Source organism: Balaenoptera acutorostrata, chromosome 2 (genome assembly GCF_949987535.1).
Source record: "Balaenoptera acutorostrata chromosome 2, mBalAcu1.1, whole genome shotgun sequence".
NCBI classification, from domain to species: domain Eukaryota; kingdom Metazoa; phylum Chordata; class Mammalia; order Artiodactyla; family Balaenopteridae; genus Balaenoptera; species Balaenoptera acutorostrata.
The window spans coordinates 59,230,477-59,249,900 of NC_080065.1; the positions used below are offsets into that span (position 1 = coordinate 59,230,477).

Sequence of the window (19,424 nt, forward strand, 5' to 3'; positions counted from 1 at the left end):
TTTCTGTTGTGTCCTCTTTTTTCAAATGACTTAATAAAGATATTAATGTGTTAATGAGCAAAAAATAGTTTTGTAAGTACAGCTTACCCTTCCTTCCTTCCCTCCTTCCATGAGAGTATAGTATATTTGGGAGAATTAATTTTTTCTTATGTGCATGCTCTGAAGGATATTATTTTGATTTTGTAAGAATAAAAATAGACTTTCCCCCACATTTGGGACATATGAAGAGTTGCTTACTTTTTTGTTTATTTGCTCCTTTTGCAATGAATTTTTGGATAAAAGAACTCAATCTCTTTTACTCTTTTTTTTCTTCCCACTTTTTTTTCTCTGTAGAGAAAGACAAATGGGAAAGTTTAGTTATGGATATACTGTAAACCTGGACTTTTTACATGGTCAGTTGACCTTTTATTATGGTATATAAGGATTTTACTTTCTTACAATTCTCACTCTTTTCCTGCTTTCTCCCAATGTTAATCACAATTTGGGGTTAATCCATATTCAGTATTTGTACTGTTTTAATTGTAATTTTTCACTGCTGTACCACCTAATGAACTAAGATGACATTTCCTTTCTGGTACGACTTTTTGTTTTTCTTGGAGTTAAGAATTGTTTCACTTTTTCATTTGCTTTGGGTTTGTTTTTGAACCTGTGGCTTAACTTTCAACACCCTCTGGCAAGTCTGTTTATACTTAGTTATAAATGCTCTGCTTATACTTTTCACATGGTCAAGCTGTCAGATGAACTGTTTCCTTCTCTCTTTTTTTTCCTGGAAAACTTTATGGAGCTCTTCCTTCCTGTTTTAATCTGGACTGAGGCTTCACAGGTCTCCATGTGCAGTGCAGCTGCCATACTGGGACTTCTCTGTGAATTCCCTACCCATCTTTTCTGGTTTGGATTCTCTATTCTGGAGCCAATGTCATTGTCTTTCTTGAGGAGAAGCACATCTTCCACTGTTTACTGCAAAAGGGTGCATGGATGATAACATAACTTGAGACTTTACATGTCTGAGAGTTCTTTATTCTACTCTCTCAGTTGGGCTCTGAATAGAATTCTTGAATAATTTGAAAATAATTTCCACTTCATTTCAAAGTCATGCTCTGGTTATATTCTGGTTTTCAGTGTTTAAAAATCTTTTGCCATTCTGATTCTCTATCCTTCGAATGTGGCCTTCTATTTACATATTCTTTGACACTGGTATTCTGCTCAGTAATGTGCACCCACCCTTTCCTGCCCCTACATTCATGCTCCTGGGCATGTCATGGGCCTTTTAAAATATGGAAACTCATTTCCTTCCCTTCTGGGAAATGTTCTTGCATTATTCCTTTGATAATTTCTCTCTTTCATTTTCACTGTTCTGATACCTGGAATTCCTATTAATCAGATTTTTTAATCTCTACTTGTTCCCTAAGTTATCTTTTCTCTGCTATTTTCCGTTTCTCCATCCCCTTCTCTCTCTCTCCTTATTTTTTTGTTCCCCCCTTTTTTTGCAGGGGGAGATTTTCTCAATTTTTACTTCTACAACTGGAGGAAAATCAAGTGTCAATTCCTTTTTAGAAGTAACTTTGTTAGTCACAAAAGCTGTAGAGAGAAGGCTAAGAATCTTGATACTGCTGATTAACAAATGTGTAGAATCAAAGTCACAGAATGTGAATCATCCTTTGACTTAGTTCATAATTTTGAATCAGCACAGTTTTCTGCAATGAACGTTTTTAAGGCATAATTTACATTTAAAAAAGTACACAGATCTTAAGCTTTTAGTTTGATTACTGACAACGTATACACCTGTGTACCACCCCACAAGACAAATAGACAACATTTCCATCATCCCAGAAAGTTCCTTTAAGCCCTTTCCCCACTGCCACCCACAGGTTAGTTTTGCCTGATCTTGAGCTTTATATATATATATGCAGTATATGAACTTCATATTATGTATACTTTTGTATCTGTTTACTTTTGCTCAACACATTTTTGGGATTCATCCATTTTTGTAGCGTGTTAGTAGTTCCTTGTTGCTAAGTTGTATTCCATTTTATCCGTATACCACATATGAATATACCATAATTGCTATCTATTTTCCTACTGATTGTTTCCGAATTTTGGCTCTTTTGAATAAAGATACTATAAATATTGTTGTACAAATCTTTTTGAAGACATGTTTTTATTTCTCTTGTGTAAATGCCTAGGAGAGGCACATCTTTTCTTAGATTTATTTTTTAAGTACTTGATGTTCTCTGATGCCTTTATAAATGGTGGTTTTTAAATGCTTGTTTTCATTTGTATGTTTATTGCTGGAACATAGAAAAACAGTTGATTTTTTTTTTTTTTTATAAATTTATTTATTTATTTTTGGCTGTGTTGGGTCTTCGTTTCTGTGCAAGGGCTTTCACTAGTTGTGGCAAGTGGGGGCCACTCTTCATCGCTGTGCGCGGGCCTCTCACTATCGCGGCCTCTCTTATTGCGGAGCACAGGCTCCAGACGCGCAGGCTCAGCAGTTGTGGCCCACGGGCCCAGCCGCTCCGCGGCATGTGGGATCCTCCCAGACCAGGGCTCGAACCCGTGTCCCCTGCATTGGCAGGCAGACTCTCAACCACTGCGCCACCTGGGAAGCCAAAACAGTTGATTTTTGTATTGCAGTTAAGATTTTAACAAATGGGGAATTCCCTGGCAGTCCAGTGGTTAGGACTCCACACGCTTTCACTGCCGAGGTCGTGCGGCATGGCCAAAAAAAAAAAAAAAAAAAAAAAAAGATTTTAACAAATGTACTTTCTTTTTTTAAAAAATTAATTTATTTTTGGCTGCATTGGGTCTTCGTTGCTGCACGCAGCTTTCTGTAGTTGCAGCGAGCGGGGGCTACTCTTTGTTGTGGTGTGCGTGCTTCTCATTGTGGCAGGTTCTCTTATTGTGGAGCACGGGCTTCAGTAGTTGTGGCCTGCGGGCTTAGTTGCTCCGCGGCATGTACCATCTTCCCGGACCAGGGCTCAAACCTGCGTTCCCCGCATTGGCAGGCGGATTCTTAACCACCGTGCCACCAGGGAAGTCCGCAAATGTACTTTCTCTAACATCCTCTCACAGTCTAGCCCTTGGAGCTATTAAGGCAAGACTTTTTTTTTTAAGTATTATAGGAATGCTCTTTGTTCTTAGCACACAGACTTAGAAACTGAATTATAATGATAAGATAAACAGGATAAATATAAACAAGTAAAATTTTAAGTAACTATAACATTAAATAAGTATAAAATGTAATGCCAATGGGAAATATTTGCTAACCTCTCATTTATTTAATAAATTTAAAGGCTAGTAGGGTATCTTATCTCCTTAGAACATCTGTTTTCCCATCCTTTTAATAATTTCTCGCTAGGAAATTCCCTGGCAGTCCAGTGGTTAGGACTCCCTGCTTCCACTGCAAGGGGCACGGGTTCAATCCTTGGTTGGGAAACTAAGATTCTGCATGCCGGGTGGCACAGCCAAAAAAAGAAAAAGAACTTTCTCATTAAATGGCTAATTAAACTCTGTAACCTCTAGCTTTTGTTATATTTTCTAGACAAGGAACCCTTATTTATTTATTTATTTATTTGGCTGTGTTGGGTCTTAGTTGCAGCACATGTGATTTTTGTTGCGGCACATGGGGTTCTTTGTTGCAGCACATGGTCTTCTCTCTAGTTGTGGCATGCGGGCTCTAGAGCGCACAGTCTCCGTAGTTGTGGCGCACAAGCTCCTTAGTTGCGGCACACGGGCTTAGTTGCCCCGTGGCATGTGGGATCTTAGTTCCCCAACCAGGGATCGAACCTGTGTCCCCTGCATTGGATGGCACTTTCTTTTTTTTTTTTTTCTTTTTTTAATATTTACGCTATGGTTTCTTCTGTTGCTCTTTTCTTTTTTTTAAAAAAAATATTTTATTTATTTATTTATTTATGGCTGTGTTGGGTCTTCGTTTCTGTGCGAGGGCTTTCTCCAGTTGCGGCAAGTGGTGGCCACTCTTCATCGCGGTGCGCGGGCCTCTCACCATCGCGGCCTCTCCCGTTGCCGAGCACAGGCTCCGGACGCGCAGGCCCAGCAATTGTGGCCCACGGGCCCAGCCGCTCCGCGGCATGTGGGATCCTCCCAGACCAGGGCGTGAACCCGTGTCCCCTGCACTGGCAGGCAGACTCACAACCACTGCGCCACCAGGGAAGCCCTGGATGGCTCTTTCTTAACCACTGGACCACCAGGGAAGTCCCCTAGCCAAGGAATTCTTGATTTTATATATTTTTTTCAAAAGCTTTTAAAAATTTTTTTCATAATCCTGGTCTTTGATGGATGCAATATATTTTCATTTCTCCAAGGATGTTATATTTTCTTCTGTTCCTTGCACTGATGGTTTCTTTGGAGTTTTGTTTTTGTTTTTGTTTTCTTGGTGGTAGTGGGTGTCTTTTTCTTTTCCTTTTCCTTTTTAAAATTTCATTGTTTTTTTTTTTTTTTTTTTCATATTGAAAGCTTTCTTCAGAGTCCAGAGTGTTAACCATTATGGAACTGCAACAGAAAGCTTTCTTCAAATGCCCATTGATCCTTGGCTATCCATGCATATGTTAGAGAAAGTGTCTAAAAAAGCTGATTAGGAGCTTTTACAAGCTTATTGGAGGGTAGGTAGGATATGTCTATTTGTAGGTTACACTGTAGGTCAATTTTCTTTTTTTTTTTTTATAATGTTGCTTTTTTTTTTTTTTTTTAATTGGCTGCACTGGATCTTAGTTGCAGCATGCGGGATCTATTTCCCTGACCTGGGATTTAACCTGGGCCCCCTGCATTGGGAGCAGGGAGTCTTTTTTTTTTTTTTTTTTTTAATTGAGGATCTTGAATCAAATGCGTATGTTTGATTGATTGATTGATTGATTGATTTTGGCTGTGTTGGGTCTTCGTTTCTGTGCGAGGGCTTTCTCCAGTTGTGGCAAGCGGGGGCCACTCTTCATCGCGATGCGCGGGCCTCTCACCGTCGCGGCCTCTCTCGCTGCGGAGCACAGGCCCCAGACGCGCAGGCTCAGCAGTTGTGGCTCACGGGCCCAGCCGCTCCGCGGCACGTGGGATCCTCCCAGGCCAGGGCTCGAACCCGCGTCCCCTGCATTAGCAGGCAGACTCTCAACCACTGCGCCACCTGGGAAGCCCGGGAGCAGGGAGTCTTAACCACTGGACCCCCAGGGAAATCCCTGTAGATCAATCTTCCAGGGAGCTTTTTCACTGGAGAACCTCAAATGTCACTTTGTAGATCTTTTCTGTAAAATGGTAAGGTTTCTCTAGACTCCCTTCTATATAAACCTGGTAGCCAGCATTTTGGAACTGGGTGGGAAAAGAGACTTGGGGGGAGGGGGCTCTCTTGATTTGGCCTCCAGACTGTCACTTAACCTCTCTGGTCTCAATTTGGCACTTCACTAGTGCCTAGTGTCCCTAAATTTGGAACATTTCAGATTCAGTTTCTCCAGGGAATAGATATCTCCTGGACAGACTGGGGGGTGGAAACCTGGGGTTTTAACTACTTCTTATGCAAATTTTCAAGTAGTTCCACCATTTCTTGGTCTCTACCACCTTTCTCCACTTCCATGCACATATTTCTCTGTACCTGGTACCACCAATTCCTGGTACCACCAATTCTGAGAGGCAAATTGACTTGTTACTTGTTTGTATTTTCCACTGCAAGCCCTTAGATTTCAACTTCCTTTATTTTGCTAAATTTATTATTCCAATTTTTGCCTATAGTCTTCATATATCCCCTAGTTTAATTGAAGGCGGGATATGAATTATTTTTTGTATTCCTTTGTTGCTCTGGGATCATTTCTGAGAGAAGGAGGTAAAAAATATCTTTATTTTCATGATAAAAGTTGAATTATTGTATTCCCTTAAAAATGAAAATTAATAAAGAAAAATGTAAAAAGTAAATCTGAATACTATGAACAACTGAACACCAACAAATTGGATTATCTAGATGAAATGGACAAATTCTTAGAAACAAAACCTACCAAGACTACATCACGAAGAAATAGATAACCTGAATAGACCTATAGCTAGTAAGAAGACTAAACAGTAACCAAAAAATCTCCCCACAAAGAAAAGCACGGAATATGATGGCTTCACTGGTGAATTCTACCAAACATTTGAAGAAGAACAAATACCAATCTTTCTCAAACTTTTCCAAAAACTTGGAGAGGAGGGAACACTCCCTAACTCATTCTATAAGGCCAACGTTATCCTGACATGAAAGGACAAAGACGCTACAAACAAAACAAAACAAAACAAAACTATAGACCAATATCACTTATGAACATTGATGCAAATATCCTTAATAAAATACTGGCAACTGAATTCAGCAGCACACTAAAAGGATTATACATCATGACCAAGTGAGGTTTATTCCTGAAATGCAAGGATGGTACAACATAGAAAAAATTGATCAATGTAGTTCACAACATTAACAGAATGAAGGAACAAACTTCACATGATCATCTCAATTGATGCAGAAAAAGTAGATGACAAAATTCAACACTTTTTCATGATAAAAATATTCAACAAACTAGGAATAGAAGGAAACCTCCTTAACATCATAAAAGCCACATGTGAGGGACTTCCCTGGTGGCACAGTGGTTAAGAATCCACCTGCCAACACAGGCGACATGGGTTCAAGCCCTGGTCCGGGAAGATCCCACAAGCCACGGAGCAACTAAGCCTGTACGCCACAACTACTGAGCCTGTGCTCTAGAGCCCACAAGCCACAACTACTGAAACCAGCTCTCCACAACTACTGAAGCCCACGCACCTAGAGCCCGTGCTCCGTAACAAGAGAAGCCACCACAATGAGAAGCCTGTGCACCGCAACGAAGAGTAGACCCCGCTCACTACAACTAGAGAAAGCCCGTGCGCAGCAATGAAGACCCAATGCAGCCAAAAAAAAAAAAAAAAAAAAAAAAAAGCCACATGTGAAAAACTCACAGCAAACATTACACTCAATGGTGAAAAGCTTAAAAGTTTTCCTCTAAGACCAGGAACAAGGCAAGGATGTTCACTTTCACCACTTCAATTCAACATAGTACTATAAGTTTTAGCTGGAGCAATTAGGTAAGAATGAGAAATAAAAGACATTTAAATTGGAAAGGAAAAAGTAAAATTATCTCTATTCACAGATGACTTATTACAAAGCCCTAAAGATTACACAACACACACACACACACACACACACACACAACCTGTTAGAATTAATAAATGAATTCAGCAAAGTGGCAGTATACTAACTTAGCACACAAAAGTCAGTTGCATTTCTATACACTAATAATGAACAAACTGAAAAGGAAATTACGAAAACAATTCCATTTACAATAGCATCAAAAAGAATAAAATAGGAATTAACCAAGGAGGTGAAGACTTGCACAATGAAAACGAAAAAACACTGCTGAAAGAAATTAAAGAAGACATAAATAAATGGAAACACATCCCATGTTCATGGATTGGAAAACTTAATATTGTTAAGATGTCAATGCTACCCAACATTATCAACAGATTCAATGCAGTCCCTATCAAAATCCTGGCATTTTTTGCAGAAATAGAAAAACCCACCCTAAAATTAATATGGAATCTCAAGGGATCCTGGATAGCCAAAAAATCTTGGAAAAGAACAAAGCTGGAAGACTCACACTTAATGATTTCAAAACTTACTACAAACCTACAGTAATCAAAAAACTGTGTGGTACTGGCATAAAGACAGACATACAGCCAATGTAATAGAATACAGAGTCCAGAAATAAACCATTGCTTATGAAATAAGTTTTCAAAAGGGTGCCAAGACTATTCAATGGGGAAAGGACAGTCTTTACAACAAATGATATTGGGAATACTGGATATCTACATACAAAAGAATGAAGCCACACCCTTACCTAACACCATATACAAAAATTAACTCAAATCTAAGACTTAAGTGGACTAAATAAGATTAATTTTTCCTCACTGTCCAGTGGATGAGAAATTGTGAGGAAGCTCAGATTTGTTATAGGCAAAGTTATATAAGTACGTTATAATTGTACATCTAAGTTGTAATTTATCCTACTAGAATTTTTATTTTTATTTACTTGTTTATGTTCTCTCCGCTTTACAAAAGAGGACGCTTTGCCTGTTCTCCACTGTATTCCCTGCTCCAGAAAAGCACTTGATAGGGGACATTAAAGACATATTTGTTGAATGAATGGTTATCTCCTTAAAGAGTTTCTTAGGGCAGCTTAATAAGCCTGTTCAGTTTCCAGCTCTCATATAAGGATAAGCTTTTTCAAGCCCCGGAACACCCTTTCTAGCAGCAGGGGAAGAAGAAAACAGCACACAGAAATAGCACGGAGGCCGACAACAAGGAAACTCAGCCGCAGCTTCTAAGCTCAGCATCTCGGCAGACTGGGAAGACGTAAAAGGGTCGCTCCACCCCGGTAACCGCAACGCTCCGGGGCTCGCGATGGGACAGGCCTCGCGGGGCTGCACCTCTGTCCCTTATTCGCTGAATTCGGGGGGCGTGGTGCTCAGCGCTGACCAATCACGGGCGGCGTGCGCCGGCACGTGCCGAGGCAGGCCTCAGAATCCGGGAGGTTTCAGACGGGTTGGGACTGCAAAGGCCTCGGCTGAGCTGTATCCCGAAGCGTGGGAGTTGGAGGGGAAAGCCTCGGCTCCGGACCGGCGCAGGCCGGTCTCTCACGCTCTTTCCTGCCTCTGTGCCTGCTGCCATGTGGGCCGCCCTGAGATTAGCTTTGCGGCCGTGCGCCCGCGCCGCTGCCCCCGCGCCGCGCGCCTATCATGGGGACTCTGTGGCGACGCTGGGCACCCAACCGGACTCGAGCTCTGCCATCTACCAGGTAGGGCGGGTGAGCGGCCCGGGCCTGGAGTACCCAGCCCGAGTCAGTGATTCCTCTTCACCGACGGCACAAGGCGTTGGCCAGACTGGGAAGCAGGTACAGGGTAGGCGCACTTCAACAGTCGCTGCTCTTTTCTCTGGATCCCCTGTCATGATTCTGGGACGCACCAGGGGTCGTGAAGTTTGAAAAAGAAAACAATTCCAAATCAGATACATTTTAGTTCACTTTTAGCACTGGCACTATACTTTGTATCTTTAAAATCAGTGGTTCTCAAAACCAGTGGCTCTCTGGTTTAGCAGTCACCTGGGAGCTTGTTGAATATACGGCTGCCTTAGCCTCACCCTGGACCTTTTCCGTCTCTGGGGTGGGGTCTTGGTGTTTGCATTGTTAATGAAGTTGGTGAGAGGGGAGGGCAGGGCCTTGGTGGCAGCCAGCTTTGGGAACAACTGGTCTAGCACAGCTGACCCTGGGTTGTGCTTATCAGACTTGAAATGGTTGGTTATGTTAATAGAAAAATATTTATCTTTAAATGGCTTTTCTTGGAATTGGGAGGTATCACAGCGTTAAAAAAACAACTCCTGGTTTGTGAAATATCAGAGCTGGAAATTTTCAGTCTGTCCCATGGTTTCTAAGCCTGTACAGATAACATTTAAATTGTGCAAATAACTTTCAGAGAAGACTTTTTCTGGCCACGCCGCTGCGGCAGGTGGGATCTTAGTTCCCCGACCAGAGATCAAACCCGCACCCCCTGCATTGGAAGCTCAGAGTCTTAACCACTGGACCAACAGGAAGGTCCCTCAGAGAATACATTTTAAATAATTCCTGCCTTTGGGAAGACAAGGAGGTTGAAAGGAAATCAGCAGGCTGAGGCAGAAACAGTATCCAGTGGGAGACTTCCAAAAGTCTTTAGATGTCCTGGGATCAGGAGAGAATGTTTAATTCAGAAACTTTAAGTGGTTACTGTGGTCTAGCCACTATTTTAGGTATTTGGAATAGATGTGTAGGAATGGAATCATAATTTTGTGGGGGAGGTGACAAGAAAGCAATGCATTGTGATGAGTGATGTCTAAAGCTTAAAAAAGGTGGTTGCAGGTAGGAGGCAAGGAGTGAGTTGGATCTTGAGTTGGGTAAGAACTGGCCAGGTTCAGGATGGAGAATGGGAGGCAAGATTATACAAACTAAAGGAGTTATGAGAACATAGGTACCAAGTTATGAAAGTGGTTAGTGGGAGTGAGAACTTGGAAGTCCCGGCCAGGGTGGGGAATTCATGGAGTAGATGGGATTGCTTATGCAGCCAGGTAGAGGAGGGAAGCCATGTGTAGAAGCCACATTTAGATTTCACCTTGCAGTCTGTCTGCTAAGATATTTAAATAGAGAAGTGGCATGATCCTGTGGACATGGTAGAATAATCAGTGTGACTGCAGTGTGGAGAATGGGTTTCCCACCATTTTGAATATGGCTTCTCGGCTGGGTGTTCTCTTGGTTGCTGTAGACCTCTGAGTGTTTTCCAGAGCTCCTGTAAGGTTACTTTAGCCAGTTTTGGGTTGTTTTGTGATGTCTCTGTGGGGGAATAAGGGCCTGGAGCTTCCTGCTCTGCCGTCTTTTTGAAGTCACGTCTCGGCTGATATATTTGACGGTGGCTGCTAGCTAGGGCTTAGGGAGTGTGAGCCTGAGATTATAACTTCTTTCTCTGTGTAAAATGTTGTATGTTCTGGTTCAGTCTGTGCGCCAGTAATTAGAATAGGGAAGTAGCTGTGCTATGGTGGAAAAAGCACTGGCTTAGTATTTCAGGTATGTTTAAAAGCTAACAAGCAACATATTTCCTGAGGGGGAAAAAGACCTGATGGAAATGTGCTAAAGTGTCAACAGTGGCCCTTTCAGTGGGCAGAAGAGACACTGTAGCATGTTGCTTTAAGAGCGAGTTTCTGGAGTTGGTGGATTTTGGTTTAAATCCTAATTCTACTACTTGTTAGCTGAGTGACCTTGGACTAATTACTATATTAGCCAGATTTTGCTTCAGTAATGCTGAGTAGCAACCAATCCCAAGATCTCGTTGTTCAAAAGAACAAGTAGTTATTTTTTGTGCTTGGATCTATGGGTTGGTTGTGGCAGTTCTGCTGTAGGACTGTAGTAGATTCAGGTCTGCTCTACTTGTTTCTTATTCCAGGACCCAGAATGAAGGGGCAGTGGCTGCTGTGGGATGCTCCTCTCATAATGGAAGGCTGGGGCACAAGAGGAGAGCATGGAAACACTTTGTCCTTCTTTAAGCCTCTTCTTGCAATTGGTACACTGTCACCTTTGCCCACATTCCACTCATCAAAGCAAGTAATACGGACAGATTCAGAGACTGTGGGGTAGGGAAGTGTAATCTCACAGTGAACCTTGGCTAGGATGGGAGGGAAGGAAGAATTTAAAATAAGTAGTACAGTTTACCTTATGGTCTAAGATGGCTGCTTAAGCTCCAGCTATTATGTCTGAGTTCCAGGTGCAAAGGAGGAGAAAGGGTGAATAGGTAAAAGGACACCCTCACCTTCTTGTCCTTTTTTTTAAGGAGCCTTTCTAGAAGTCATACCTAACAACTTCTGCTTATATCTCATTGGTTAGCGTTTAGTCACATGGCCACACTTGTCTGAAAAAGGAGGCTGGGATTATTTTATTTTTTTATTTTTTGGCCGTGCCGTGTGGCTTGTGGGATCCTAGTTCCCCAATCAGGGATTGAACCCATGCCATTGGCAGTGAAAGTCTGGAATCCTAACCACTGGACCACCTGGGAATTCCCCCCTGTTCCTTTTTAAACATAAAATAGAATCCATTTTCCCCCTGGGCTTTGTTTTTAAGTGTAATTTGTCAGTAAGTGTAAAACAAGTATTTCTGCATTGGTTGGAATCTCCTCACGATAGTGGTTGACGGGACAGAAAAAATAAGATGGCATTCTAACCCTCAAAGGGCTTATATTCATTGACAAAAGAAAACAAAACTAGAGATCAATTAAGTTCTGTAGATGTGTAAGGAAGGAAGTTGTTAAAATGAGTGGGAGTAGCCAGAAATTGTGTTGGAGATGAGATGGAACATCAGTTAGGCTTTAAAAAGGGGGTGAGATTTGGATAGATGGACCAGAGAGGGCGGTGGTAGTGCAGAAGAGCTTGAGCAAAGACAGAGAGGCACGAATTAATCTTTTTTACACGTTGGAGTTGGCCCAGCACGGAGGCCACACGGGTGGCAAAGTGGCCCAGTGTGGAGGCCACATGGGGTTGGCATGTAATGCTGTTCACCTTAACCCTTATTATGGTAAAAAAAAATCATTGCTTTCCTATAATACTCTCCCTCTTTTTCTTTGCTTCTGTTTTAGGAAAACTATGAGCAGATGAAAGCACTAGTAAATCAACTCCATGAACGAGCACAGAACATCAGACTGGGTAAGCACTCATTTATTCTTCAGTTTATGCTTTTAATTAAGATGTCCCTTGTAATTATTCATTTTAGGAAAAACTAGTAGCATCAAGCTTTTGACTCTTCAAGACTGTGCATTTGCTGTTGCTGGGAATGTAAATTGGGGCAGCCACTATGGAACACAGTATGGAGGTCCTTAAAAAACTAAAAAGAGAGCTACCATATGATCCAGCAGTTCCACTCCTAGGCATATATCTGGAAAAGATGAAAACTGTAATTCAAAAAGATACAGTGCACCCCAGTGTTCATAGCAGCACTATTTACAAGAGCCAAGACATGGAAACAACCCAAATGCCCATCAAGAGGCGATTGGTTTAAGATGTGGTATATATATCCACATAAATATATGGGTGTATACTCAGCCATAAAAAAGAATGGAATATTGCCATTTGTAGCAACATGGATGGACCTAGAGAATATCATACTAAGGGAAGTAAGTCAGGAAGAGAAAGACAAATATTATATGATATCACTTATATGTGGAACCTAAAAAATAATGCAGATGAATCTATATACAAAACAGAAACAGACACACATAGGAGACAAACTTGTGGTTACCAAAGGGGAAAGGGAAGGGGGGAGAGATAAATTAGGAGTATGGGATTAACAGATACAAATTACTATACGTAAAATAGATAAGCAACAAAGATTTACTGCATAACACAGGGAACAATATTCACTATCTTGTGATAACTGATAATGGAAAATAATCTGAAAAAAAAATATAAAACTGAATCACTTTGCTGTACACCTGAAACTAACACAATAATGTAAATCAACTATACTTTAATTAAAAAAACCCCTGCATTTGTTGGCATGCAGACATCTTATTTTTTCCTATTACTTGGACAGTTTTTCTGCTCTTATAGCACTGCCATTATTTGGGGGAAAGTAGAAATTCAGGTTCATCAGTTTCTTTTTTGGCTGCACTGTGAGGCTTGTGGAACCTCAGTTCCTCTACCAGGGATTGAACCTGGGCCACGGCAGTAAAAGCACCAAATCTTTACCACTAGACCACCAGAGAACTCCCTCATCAATTTTTAAAACTATTTCTTCTTAAGGTTTTTATTTCAGCCACAGCATCACACTGAAATTTTTGTTTCACTTGAAGCAACTAAAACATTTTCTGCCCATTAGTCATATTCATACTACATACCACCTTTTGCGTAATTGTGCATTTTCTGCTGTGTCATGTAATTTGGAAATAATTTCTATATGGGTTTACTGCTAATTAAATAAATGAGATATCCTAAAAACTTTGTAAATTGACATTTTTTATTTTTAAATTGTGGACATAATAGACATTTTTTTGCTTGGAAGAAATTGCATCATAGGGAGGAATATAAAATATTAATGTATAAACAGGTACCACATCGCATTCTATTGTGCCCTTATTGGTGTATATGACAATTTAGAAGGCTATGTGACTTGAAACTAATGGCCATTTCCAAAGTAAGAGTCTTAATATATTACAGTACCTAACTGAGAAGGAACTATATGAATTTTACAGCCTTCATTTAAAAAGAATTCTCCCCAGTGTCCTCATAAAGAATCTATTTTATCTGTAAACCTGTGGTTTAAGGGTATTGTTTCATTCCTGGGTATGATCTTATCACACTCAGAGGACAGACTTTCAGTAGAAGTCATTAGTGAAATAATTTAGCAAAACCTTGATAGATTTCTCTTTAGTTTAAGTAAAAATGTTTTTTATATTTTTTTCCTCTGAGGACTTTAAGGATGGAGGCAAGGTAATTAATTAATGGCAGATGAACAGAAAGACCATCCAAAGTTGTATATTCACTTGTGTAGGTGTTAGGGAAGAAATAAGCTCAGTATTTTGGTTCTTTGTAGAATTTTGAGGGTGGAAGGCTGGACTGGTTACTCTAATAATTAAGCAACTTTGGTCCAGTTATTTAGTCCCTCTTGTAAATTTTCAGTACCTCATTCATAACTTGAGACTTAGGAGTGGGTCTATGAATTATAGGCATTATTCATTCCAAGCACACATTGCTGTCTTCTTTTGACTTAATAGATTAATCAAAATTAATTGAAAAGACCAGAAATTAAATCCATTTGGAATATCTTGGTCTCTGTCTTTTGTACTATAGTAGTTTAGGATCAAAATCAATTAAATCCTGTAAAAGTTACCATGACATAAACAAACAGATATGCAACTCAGTGTGGGACCAGTTGAAGCAAAGACTTCATTCAGATGGCAGTAATTGCTCCCATTCTATCTATGACGGTACAGGGGAGAATTAAAAAAAAAACAAACAAAAAACTTCATATAGCTCCTTCTAAGTTAGGTATTTATAATATATGAAGAATATTGTTTTGTTGATGGCTGTATTCAGTCCCTTTGGATTTAAGTAACAAATATCCAAATCAAACTTGTTTAATCCAGAAACCAACAACCAAACCATGGAAAGGAAGTGCTGAATGAACCGGGGGGCTCCAGCCCCTCCAGGACTCACTGTCTCTGCCCATCTTCTCTCATTTCAGGATGTGTATGTATGTGTGGACTGCGTTCTCTCTGGCTTCTCTGTGAGGTGGGCAACCATGTTGCTGGCAGGTCAGGGATTACATTCTTACAGTTTACAATCTGAAGGAAAGATCTAGTTATCCTTTCATCTCCGATTTGGAAAACTTTGATGGGTTCACTTGGGTCCCATGTTCATTCTTTGGCCCAGCCACTATATCCAGGGGGATATAGTATAATGGTGCCAGCCTGGACCCATGTCCACCAGGGCTCAAGTGTACTGTGGCTGGCAGCTCCTGGAACTTCATGGTGGTGGCAGTACTGTTTTCAGGAAAAGGGGAAAGGAAAGCAAGCAGTCAAAAAGCAAAGAATGTCAATTACACTGTCCCCAGACCACCCGAATTTCTCTCTAGGGAGAGAGGGGTGTGTAAGTAGGAGGGTGACTTGTGAAAACAGGGGTAGTGGACATTGGTCATCCTTTTTGACCAGGTAGCTCTCGAACCCCTGTTCTAAGTGTGAGGAAATGGTGTTAAAAAATGACATGAGTTTTTGTCTACTGGGTATGATTCGAGAGGCAAAATATCCTGCTGGTAGGCTTTTCAGAATGATGACTAGAACAATGACTAGAAACCGTCTTGGAATAAGGTCTTGTCTCCTGAAGAAGACCCAAAACCCTTGTTGAGATGAAAGTATGTTTTGTTAGGGAGCAGAATTGATGAATTGGTCATTCCCTTTGGATGTTAAGACTAGAGGGTTTGAATAAGAGGCGGTAGAGTCCTCCAGCACTGAGCATCTGCTGGGGATGGCGGGTTCTCATCATCTGACGGTCTGGGCTCTAAAGGGGAGGAGAGGTGAGCATCTGCTGGGGATGGCGGGTTCCATCATCTGACGGTCTGGGCTCTAAAGGGGAAGAGAGGTGAGCATCTGCTGGGGATGGCGGGTTCCATCATCTGACGGTCTGGGCTCTAAAGGGGAGGAGAGGACTGAGCAGCGCTCCTTGGGAGGGAAGCCAGGAAAGGACAAAGCCTTCTTCACAGTGTTGCCTGGAACTAATACTGTTATGCCAGGAAAATGGATATTACACAGGTATATATAATTTAAAAGTAATATATGCTTATGTTATATAATGTATATATTATACTTACAGAAATTTTGGAAAATAGAGAAAAGTAGAAAGAAGAAAAAAAAAATCACCTATCAGTAATACCTCTAAACACACATTTAAAAAAATTATATTATGGAAGTATTGTTGATTTACAATGTTGTGTTAATTTCTGCTGTATAGCAGTCATTCACGCATATATATATATGTGTATATATACACACATTCTTTTTCATATTCTTTTCCATTATGGTTTATCACAGGATATTAAATATATTTCCCTGTGCTATACAATAGGACCTTATTGTTTATCCTATATGTATATCCTATATGTAATAGTTTGTATCTGCTAATCCCAAACTCCCAACCCATTCCTCTCCAACCCCCTCCTCCCTCGGCAACCACAAGTCTATTCTCTGTGTCTGGGAGTCTGTTTCTCTTTGTAGATAAGTTCGTTTTTATCATATTTTAGATTAATATGTGGTATTTGTCTTTCTGATTTACTTCACTTAGTGTGATAATCTCTAGGTCATCCATGTTGCTGCAAATGGCATTATTTCATTCTTTTTTATGGCTGAGTAGTATTCCATTGTGTGTGTGTGTGTGTGTGTGTGTGTGTGTGTGTGTGTATTTATATACACACCACATCTTCTTTATCGATTCATCTGTCAGTGGCCATTTAGGTTGTTTCCATGTCTTGGCCATTGTGAATAGTACTGCTATGAACATAGGGGTGCGTGTATCTTTTTGAATTATAGTTTTGTCCGGATATATGCCCAGGAGTGGGATTGCTGGATCATATGGCAACTCTATTTTTAGTTTTTTGAGGAACCTCCACACTGTTTTCCATAGTGGCTGCACCAGTTTACATTCCCACCAACAGTGTAGGAGGTTTCCCTTTTCTCCACACCCTCTCCGGCATTTGTTATTTGTAGACTTTTTAATGATGTCCACTCTGACTGACGTGAGGTGGCACTTCATTGTAGTTTTGATTTGCATTTCTCTAATATATAATTAACGATGTTGAGCGTCTTTTCTTGTGCCTGTTGGCCACCTGTATAGACATCCTGACTTTTATTTATTTATTTATTTTAAAAATAAATTTATTTATTTTATTTATTTATTTTTGTTTGCATTGGGTCTTCATTGCTGCATGTGGGCTTTCTCTAGTTGCAGCGAGCAAGGGCTACTCTTTGTTGCGGTGCGTGGGCTTCTCATTGTGGTGGCTTCTCTTGTTGTGGAGCATGGGCTTAGTTGCTCCGTGGCATGTGGGATCTTTCCGGACCAGGGCTGAACCCATGTCCCCTGCACTGGCAGGCAGATTCTTAACCACTGCGCCACCGGGGAAGCCCCATCCTGGCTTTAAAATTCATAAGATTTCCTAAGTAATTTTCAGATAAGAAGAAGGGACAGTGTTTCAGGTTGCTTCGAAAGTTAATCCTTGAAGTTTTCATTTGATAGAACTTCTGATAAATAAAAAGGTTGACAGTAATGAGTGGACTCTTGTCCTCCTTTTTGTCTTTTCCTTTCTTTCTGCCTCACTGCTATCTTTGTTTCAGATTTCTTCTCAGGGCACCGTCTTTGCTATCCCCTTTGGTTCCTGTTGGAGCATGTAGGATTGCTAGGAGTGGCTTAGTCATTTCTGTACATGTAACAAGGATTAACCCAGCTGTGTTATTCGTGGTAGCCAGAACTAAGTACTTTGATTAACACAAGTTAATTGAAGGGCTCTAAGTGTTTTGATAGATTCAGAGTGCTTAGTTTTTCTAAAACTGGGTAGTAACTTTATTGATACAGAAAAACACGAATAGTTTTTGGTGGTTGAAAGGGGGTCTTTTAATGACCTTAAGATAAGGCTTGTGTAGTTTTTAAAAAACTTACTTTACTGAAGTATAGTTGATTTACATGTCATGTTAATTTCTGCTGTACAGCAAAGTGATTCAGTTATACATATATATACATTTTTCATATTCTCTTCAATTACAATTTATTACAGGATATTAAATATAGTTCCCTGTGCTATACAGTAGGACCTTGTTGTTTAAGGCTTGTGTAGTTTTTGAAAACATTTGAAAATTCACGTTAAACTGCATGCAGGTAGTTCCAGCAATGCGTATAGCACCATTGAAGTGACCACACTTAGACATTTGTGCTGTGCACCCAGAGGCAGACAGCTATGTCGCGACTGCCCCCTGGTGACAGAGATGAAAAGATGCTATAAACTGTAAAATGCTTCCTGATTTTAGGGGTGTTAAAATGTGAACAAAATGTGTGTTTTAGAATCAGTGCAGTATGGTAAATGAGATAGAAGGAAAACATCAGGCTTTTCTGGCTCTGAGTCTGTGGGAGTGGAGATAGTTAATGCAAAATCTTTTAAGAGTAATCCTTGGAAAACTAAGGTGCTGTGACATTCTGTCTTTTTGTGGTGGTCCACATATCCTAGGCCAGTTTAAATGCCAGAGGAGCTGAATTCTGTGACCTGAGAATCCGTATCAAGGATAGCACTCTTTCTGGGTTTTCCTAATAAAAACAGAATTCACTAGGTGCTCGGAATAGCAAAGTGAAGCTCTAGGCAGAATTAGGAATAATGTTGCTTTAAGTACTAAAAAAAAAAAACCAAAACACAGATATATTTTCTTATCTCTTTTTCATCCCACCCTCCCCTGCCATGCTTTTCCCTGCTAGCCCCTTAGTGGATGCTTATGTCGCCAAACTCTCCAAAGACCCTCACCCAAGCCTGGTCTTCTTTGCAGTGTCTTAGGTTTATTTTTCTTTAATACTTACTTTTAAACAGCTTTATTAAGGTATAATTGATATAAGCCGCATTATTTAAAGCGTACAGTTTGATGAGTTTTGACATATGTATACACCCGTGAAACCGTCACCACAATCAAGACGATGAATGTGTCACTCTCAGAAGTTTCCTCTGCCCTTTGTCACTCTTTCGTCCTCCCTCTCTCCTATAACTATACACACCTCAGTAGGGCACTCTGAGTTCTTGGTGGCTGGGAGAAAAGAGGAAAGCTGTTTGATTTAATTCATACTATCTTGTAAGGCTTTGCCTCCCAGAATGATTTTCATTTTAAAAGATTAGATGTATGTTATGATTTTCTTAGTTACCTTAAGGCAGATTTAGTCTTAAAAATATGCCCTCTACCTTTTCAGAAAAAAAAAAAAATCCCCTTAGACGTAGGAAAGTCCTGATTTGAAAATAAGGTTGCACTACTTGGAGGCTTGTTTGAAATCTGTATGAACTTATTTGCTCACCTAAAAAACAAATAGCTTTCTTCAACAGCTGAACATTTCAGTAGACAAGGAGTATATTAAGATGGAACTCTTGGGCAACAGTGAAGGTAAACATATTAAGGTACAATTTGATCATCTGTTCTGATTATTTACCTTGGTTTGCTGAGAGTGGGTTATGGATATTCCCCAGGTACCGAACCCAGCTGTTCTCAGGCTGGGTGAGGTTTGGTGTACCCCTCACCTCAAGCAGCCTCACTGGGTTGGTTACCCCAGCGGACTCTTCAATTATTGTAATTTC

The 19,424-nt window shown here is 40.5% G+C and overlaps 1 protein-coding gene across 1 annotated transcript in view; it reads left to right on the forward strand.

The window, feature by feature from the left end:
• The first annotated feature begins 8,564 nt into the window (after positions 1-8,564).
• MCCC2 (methylcrotonyl-CoA carboxylase subunit 2) overlaps positions 8,565-19,424 on the forward strand; it is a 71,093-nt gene continuing 60,233 nt past the window's right edge. Inside the window, exons 1-2 of the mRNA XM_057540246.1 lie at positions 8,565-8,849; positions 12,199-12,265. Coding sequence (XP_057396229.1) covers positions 8,721-8,849; positions 12,199-12,265 — 196 coding nt within the window. The 5' untranslated portion in view covers positions 8,565-8,720. The remainder of the gene's footprint in view (positions 8,850-12,198; positions 12,266-19,424) is intronic.